This window comes from Benincasa hispida, chromosome 9 (assembly GCF_009727055.1).
Source record: "Benincasa hispida cultivar B227 chromosome 9, ASM972705v1, whole genome shotgun sequence".
NCBI lineage: Eukaryota > Viridiplantae > Streptophyta > Magnoliopsida > Cucurbitales > Cucurbitaceae > Benincasa > Benincasa hispida.
The window spans coordinates 75,310,600-75,318,523 of record NC_052357.1 but is presented as its reverse complement, the minus strand read 5'-3'; the positions used below and the strand labels follow the sequence as shown (position 1 = coordinate 75,318,523).

At 33.3% G+C, this 7,924-nt stretch overlaps 1 protein-coding gene across 1 annotated transcript; it reads right to left on the bottom strand.

The window, feature by feature from the left end:
* Positions 1 to 2,645: 2,645 nt before the first annotated feature.
* Positions 2,646 to 7,076, bottom strand: LOC120087268. Its single transcript, XM_039044211.1, has 5 exons — positions 6,910 to 7,076; positions 5,803 to 5,935; positions 4,577 to 4,673; positions 4,274 to 4,360; positions 2,646 to 3,064 (listed from the first exon to the last, which is right to left on the bottom strand). Exons 1-5 carry the CDS (start codon positions 6,968 to 6,970, stop codon positions 2,930 to 2,932), a joined length of 513 nt encoding a protein of 170 aa, XP_038900139.1. The 5' UTR covers positions 6,971 to 7,076; the 3' UTR covers positions 2,646 to 2,929.
* Between the last annotated feature and the right edge of the window lie 848 nt (positions 7,077 to 7,924).

Below are 7,924 nucleotides of genomic sequence, written 5' to 3'. Positions count from 1 at the left end.
ATAAGAGCGCAATGACAATGAGTATGGAGATGGTATGGATGTCTACTAAATCTAAGTGTATATGTGATGTGTAGGAAATCTGTTCTTTAGTTTATGTTCAACATCTCTTGATGTGATAGCCACACTTAATCCTATCTCTAGGGTGCATGCATTAGTAGAAAAGAACAGACAAAACACTTGAACAATTTTATCTCCAAAATTACTTCACGCCCTAACTTGATGCATTCAACAATTAATTACTCTCTCGTTTGACTTAACTGTTTTTTCACTTTAATCAACTAATTAAGTAGATTCAAGCATGAATTTTAACGGCAATAGACATGCAAACAATCCAACTTGAGAGGATTACATCATTGCCTGAAACAAACCATGCCTTGGAGTCTAGCAACGAAAAGAAGTGGCAGGCATTCTTGTTCAGTTACCAGAGTTGTCAACATGGGACAGGGTGAAGCTCATGGGTATAATATTTAGAAGCCAGAAAAATACTCACGGTTTCTTGTTTGTCCTGATGGAATTCAAAGTTATCTACTACATGAAGTTGTTGGGAAGGAGTGAATGATGCATATGCTCTACTTGGTTTTCGGTGGGATCTTTAATCGACTATCATATATCTCATTAATCTTTTTGGATGCAAGTACTTTTATGTCCTTACTATCTTTATACATTTAATAGTTTTTTTTGTTGATATGATGATCGTTTTCTAGCAGTTGGATATTTATATTACAATCTTGTGAAATTAAATTGTAATACAAATATATTTTGTTAAAACTAGTAATGTAATGGCCCCTTATTGGCCCACTATGTATTGGAGAAAGGTTATAAATCTAACTTGTGTTACTAATTTCAATTAAAATGAATACTTAAGTAAATTTATAAAATTGATACAATACAAATAAATCAAGAAATGACAATGCTATAACTTATGGAACAAAATCATGTTTATTACATTTTCAAATTTGTATGAAAGAAATTAGAGAAAGAAAAAATAGATAAAACCCTAAACAAACTTCAGAACTCCAAGTTTCACAACTCTGCACTACAATCACAAACTTCATAACTCCAGACTACACAACTTTGCACTCCAAATATAGACTTCATAACTTCAAATTACACAACTCTGCACTTCAAACATAGACTTCACAACTCCCCAAACTTGGGCAAACAGCCCCTTACTGGGTATTCTTATACTCACTCTTTTATCTATTTTTTTAGGTAAAGGAAAGGACAAAATGGCGGGGATGAGGAATTCGTGACTGGGTCTTGAGACTTGACATCGCTTTCGCATTTATTTTCTTAAATTGGCATGTCTTGGTTTAGGGGTCAAACACTTATTATTCTTTGATTATTTACTTATTTATACGTTTATTTATTTGTTTAATAATTTACTTCAAACTTGAGTTAGGGGTACCCCAAGAGTGAAATTATATTCTTTGAGTTTTTGCATTAGAAATTTATTTTATGAAATTTTATTGGTTTTAATTAGATTTTGCGAAAAAATCATTTTGAGTTTTTTGCATGTAGTAATGTCTTTTCTCCATCTAGAAAGTGGGGTCATTACATTATCCCTCATTTTTTTTAGATTTATGGGATCTATGAGAGCATCCCTACAACTGCAATTAGCATTGTTTTGCAGATTTTGTTTAGAGAAAGAGCAGTAATTCGTCGTCTTAATCTAATTTTAGAGAGAACTTTGTGCATTTTTCTGGCATTTGAGGAGATCCTAATGTTAGAGAATTTGATTTTAGGGGCAACAATCTCGCCACTTTTTGTGGAGATTTTATTTTCAAAACTGATTCTGGATGAGGGTTTTTTTTGGATTCTCTCCTTCGATCTCTCTATTTCTCCCCTTTTTTTTCTTTAGTTGTTTCTTTGAATTTCTTTGAATTATCTCACGAATATGAAAAGATTTTGTTTGTGGATGGGTAAGAAATCATGTACCAGGTACAAAAGTTCTCTACCTATTTTTGTCATTATTTTTCTTCATTACCTTAGACTGCAAATTTATTTATCTTTTAACATTATTAAAATCATTTTTTTCATAACTACCATATATTTGTCATTTCTTTTTAAAAATACATTATTCTTAAATTTACCAGGTTTCTGATTATTGTAAAGATGGTGTGAAATTAAGTGGGTTTTGGTTGGCTTGAAATTCAGCCCTCAAATTCAGTATATATATATATTTTTAATTGCTCTGGGGACACATGTTCGAAATTAAAAAAAAAAAAAAAAAAAAAAAAAAAAAAAAAAAAAAAAAAAACTGGATACTCCATTTTCACGTATATCTTATCATATACTTTCTAATACTGAGATTTTTTAAAAAAAATTCTCGTGCTCTTGTTCCCTATGTTCCCTCTCGTTCAACACCTTATTCTTGCTCAAGCACGATAGGAAAAAGGTGGGAGAAAGAGCGAGAAAGAACATATGGAGAAAGAACCTTAAATGTTCATTACGCTAGCAGAAGTTCATAAGAACTTATTTTGAGAAACCAAATTAAATATCATTTAGGCGCAATTTTTTAGTTCGAGCTGTAAAAAAAAAATTGTGAAAGACCAATATGCACCAACAAGGAGTCATTTGGCTGGCGAGTGGCGACTCAAGAGTCACGAGTGCTATAAGAATAAGAAAAATGCAAATAGAAGGCGGAAGGGATGAAATATGTGGCTTTCAAATACAAAACAATGCCTGTTGTTCGTGTACATAATAGGAAACAAGGCAAGAATGCTCTTCTACAAATCTATTCAACTTTATATGGAGCATTTGAGCGATAATAGCAACACATTATACGAGGTGGATATTGCACATCAAAGCTCGGACCAAATGTTCAAGAAAGAGAAAATTAAAGATTATATAGCTTGAAAATTAACTATTATTCCCAGTCCGGAGTCGTGGGCGGTGAAGGAAGACCAACGTGACAAAGATGATACTTTCAAATGGCAGGTTCAACTTCATCCGAGTTCACAGCCACTCCATTTGGGGGATCCTCTGTTCGGAGCTGAGCAGAAACCTCATCAATTGCAGAGTTCAACTGTTCAATCTTCTGTGCCAGCACCTTTCTTGTTTTCTGCAATTCGAATAAATAAACATGTACATATTGGCACATCAAAAAACAAAAACCAAGCAGCAACTGGTTAAGCAAAACATATGGTTATATTTCTTCTAAAGATGAAGTTTAATTCCATAAACAAAAGCAAAATATTGCCATAGTTATGTTCTTTTGGTCAGCAACATGGGTCTGTGTTTGATTCATAGGTTAATTTTGTATAAATCTAGATGATATTTGCTTATCCTGAGCTAACAGTTTGCTAAGGTTCTAAACTACGCCAGAAATCCAAGCATAATATATTCCTATTTTATACCAAACACCAACAAACCATCTCTCTTAAACCTTTGGCTTTTTTTAAGAGAGAGAATGATTCCTTCATTTCATAGAAAATATGAAATTACCAAAAAGAGAGGCAATCCATGTGCCCTCAAACCACAATGAATGCAGGATATTTAACCGATAAGCTTGCTTGAGTTGTACAATTGAATCGGTAATCTGTATTTGCTTGGTGGGATTATAATTTGTAAAAATTAGTTTATAATATAACTTAGAAGATGTGTTTGGGGTTTATGTATATATGCACTTATGTACCAAAAAGAGAGGCAATCCATGTGCCCTCAAACCATAATGAATGCAGGATATTTAACCGATAAGCTTGCTTGAATTGTACAATTGAATCGGTAATCTGTATTTATTTGGTGGGAGTATAATTTGTAAAAAATAGTTTATAATATAACTTAGAAGTGTTTGGGGTTTATGTAAATATGAACTTATCTACTCCATCGAATTGGAGCAAACTTGTATCCGAGTATAAGCAAATCCACATATTAAGCATAGATTCCACTCCTTCAACCTTAGATTACACAAATTTTTCATCCAAATCAAGCAACCCCCGCATAATTGTCAAAACTAAAATTACACAAGCACATTTTAACATCTTTGACAACCTACTACATTTTGATGCCAAAAAAACTAGTCGAATTTTAAGTCCTATACAGGTGGCCACTATGACTTGAACTTTGAACTCATTTTCTTTGAGCTTACTTTTTCACAGGCCCTAATTATCACTCTGCCAATTCAGGGTGGCTAAGAAGTGTATACGATGCTACCAATAAATAATATAAAATGTTACCAATCAATGTCTTCACAAAATTATTGTCAAGTGAAACGAAATGTCCATGCAGGAGAAACTTGCAATAAATAAGAAGAAATTGAGTGATCTCACACCTCTAAAGCCTTTTCTTCATCATATATGAACTTGGGAAGTTTCCTCATCAAATCTTTCCGGTCTGCTCCAGCTAGTGCCTTGCTAATCTGTAATTCAAATACATCTACTCTCAGTCATAAAAAGTCTAGGATTCAGACTTGAAGCTCAGAGACAACAGTTGTGCATATTTCTCGGTATATAACTTAAATATGTAAATTCCACATAATGTAGTATCCATAGAACACAAGTAACATATATGCTAGGTGGAATTTCCCACATGTATGGTTTAGGGGTTAGAAAAGAGATGAACAAAAGTAAAAAACCTGTGGGGCATATACACAGCCGAGCGTGCCAACTATGAGTCCTCCCAATACAAAACCTCCAATAAAAATGCCTGCATTGCTTGACCGTCCACCATCACTGTCATAAGGTACACAATAAACTTAACTGCCATTAGAATATTTCAAATGAAGCATAAAGGACAGTCCCACTAAGATAATATACAATGTAGAAGACATCAACTCATGCCACGTTCATTTGAAAATTATACTAATATGATTATTAATTTCCACTCGAAAATGTTATAAGTGATACGAACAATTGTAACAAACTGTACATTATTTTCAACCCCAAGGAGTTTTATAAATTTATTTGGAAAGAAATGATGCTTTAAAGACAAAACGAGAGAGAAACAACCTAAAGGCTTGGGGAAGAGAAATCCCCCTTCCAAAACTAGATGTAGACCATTAGAGCCTTCGAATAGTTAAAAACCATCGAAATACTGTAACTACACTATCACCGAAAAAAAAACACACACACACAACGACAACAACAGCATATTTCACCATGGAGCGAAGGATTTGAACTACAGTTTCCAGATAGAGGCAATCTCCTTGTATTTAAGAATCCTATTGTTTCTCTCCTTACATATTAACCAAAGAAGAGCGTGGATGCAGCACCTTTCCACAAAATGTTGCCTTTAAACATTTACCCCCAAATATAATAGGAACGAATGGTCCACTCTCATAGGGAGGCATAACACCAGAAACCTAAATCATACAGAGTTTATAGATCAAATTCAACAACCATTGCATTTGACATCTAGAATAGGATGAGTACATGCATTCATTATGATGATTCGATCAGTCTTTACCAAAAGTCCCAAACAAAAACTAAATTAATGAGACTCAGTTTCGAGCATGGAAAAGCAAACAAGTCCATCCTTTGATCGCAAATCTGTTTGAACCAGTTGGACGGGCCCAGTTCAAAATTCAAATTGGCTAGATTCTTGGTTGTTAACTGGTGACTGCTTGATATTAACACATTTAATTCGGTTTTGTATGGCAGTTATTCCAGTTTTTGCAAACCCCATTGATAAGCTTACCCTTACAAGGATTCTAGACATGCATTCTTACCATGTAAAGAGTTTCCCATCGTCACATCAGTGATTAATAATAATTCCTTCCGAAAAAGACTCCCGAGACTATGATTCTATCATACGAGAGGACTTAATGGCATATTGTTTAAGTAGTGATTTCAACGATTATACCTATATGCAGCTTGAACTGAAAGTGGCCGCCTAAATGTAGAAAGCTTTGTCTTTCCCACCCAACCAGGACCGAGTAACAAGCTGGTAGGGGACACGCTCCCCAGATGTTTATTGGCAGTTTTCAGATTTGATCCTGGCAGAGGATAATTTGCGAAAGTAAATTCAGATTAATAAAATTGAAGGGTTTGTACATTTGCACTCTCCCTAACTCTTCCAAATTATGAAAATGAGAGCATCCATGTAATAGTCATTCAATCTTCCAAGAATTGCAAAATTTTCATTTATTTGGAAATCAAATCATCATGACAGTGTGTGTTCTTTCATTTTTTTCTCCATGAAAGCAATTGTTTCTATTTAAATATATATATATATATATATATATCATGACAATGTAATGACCATCATGGATTGGCTTGGAAGCCAATAAGAACCCTGGGTTAATAAAGGACTTAGACATCATTTAATATCCTATAAGTTTCCTTGGCATACAAATGTTGTAAGGTCAGACCAATTGTCACTTAAGAATAGAGTCGTGGTGCATGTAAGTTGACTCCAACGCTCACAAATATTTAGAAAATAATCATAATTATGACAACATAATCAAAACTAAGCCTTTTGACAGCTAGCAAAAAAGATTGAACAGCCCACCATAAGATGCATAACAATGAGTAAAAAACACATTCCCCTCACAAATTTCCCATAGAACAAGGCCGTCTGTACGTATAAGTTAAAACTCAATATCGATTTATGAGCTAAGCAGTTGGCAAGACTCAAAAGTAGCAGGTAGCTACCATTTCAAACTCGGTGTAATTCAAGATACAAATTATAAGGAAACCCAATAACTCTTAATTGAAATGAGGCCACTTATCGATGGAGACATCGAGAGCACAGTCCTAAATCTCCAACATAAAGGATCACCCCCCAAATTAAACAGAAAGAGTGCTAGATAAGTTGGGTAAATTAGAAAAAAAAAATGCATGAACAACATCTAAAATTGAATCGATAAAAGCAAAAGGATGAGAAATAACAAATGGGTAGGTTGAGCAAGTAAAAAACCAAAATCAAAGATAAGATCAAATGCTGAAAAGATTAGAGACTAAGAATTACCAGGCGATAACTGGAGTTGAGGGTTTTTCGTTAAGACCAACGAATTAGATATAGCAGTCATGGTTGAGTCCCAAAGACGATGAACAAAGGGGGGGAGAGAGAGAGAGAGGGATTTGTAAGTGAAGGTGGAGAGAAGACGGTTGAGGGTCCAAAACAGATTATTACGACCGGAAATTATTATTTCTTGTTCGATAATTTCGATGGCCTTGAGTTTATTATTCGCTGCATTGCGACTACGGTAATTTCCATGAGCCAAACCTATAGACGCAAAGGCCCATTGCCCAAGCCCATAGTCTCCTTCTCTATGGACCCCATTTTTTCAGGGCATTCGGCCCAACTTCAAAATTGTTCCTTCCTCGTTTTTTCTTTTTTTTATAATTTAATTTAATTTATTCCGACAATTGGTTTTTTTTTTAATTAAGTTTATAGAAAATACTTCTACTTCTAAATTTCTTCTTTTATTATTACATTTTATTATTGGTGTAAAAATCATGCCAAATTTTGAAAACCAATATCTCATTTGGTGACTATTTGGTTTTTTTGCTTTTTTGTTTTTGAAAATTAACCCTTTCCACTTCCAAATTTCTTTGCTTTTTATCTACCTTTTACCAATTATTTAAAAAACTAAACCAACATTTGTAAAAAAAAAAAAAAACTAAACTTTTAAAAACTTATTTTTTGTCTTCAAATTTAACTAATAATTTAATTATTGCACTTAATAATAATGTAAATCAATATAAGAAATGGAGAGAAAATATGATTAATTTTTAAAAATAAAAAACAAAAAATGAAATAATTACCTAGAGGACCTAAAAATATTTTTTTCAACAAATCCGTATTGTGTAATGATAGAAAGTATTTGCTTTAGATCATACTTTCAAGACAGTATACTCTTGGAGTTGTTAAATATTTACGTTTTTATCGTTTTTAAATTGAGAAATGGAGAATTCAGTTTAAATATTTACAGAGGTCCTAAACAATCCAAATATTATTAGTAAATAAAAGTCAATTTAAA

Coding starts and splice junctions, on each gene's coding strand:
- LOC120087268 (XM_039044211.1), bottom strand. CDS start 6,970: ATGACTGCTATATCTAATTCGTTGGTCTTAACGAAAAACCCTCAACTC. Junction 5,936..6,909: donor TCAACTCCAGTTATCGCCTG/GTAATTCTTAGT, acceptor ATCCTCTGCCAG/GATCAAATCTGAAAACTGCC. Junction 4,361..4,576: donor GCTGTGTATATGCCCCACAG/GTTTTTTACTTT, acceptor TTTGAATTACAG/ATTAGCAAGGCACTAGCTGG.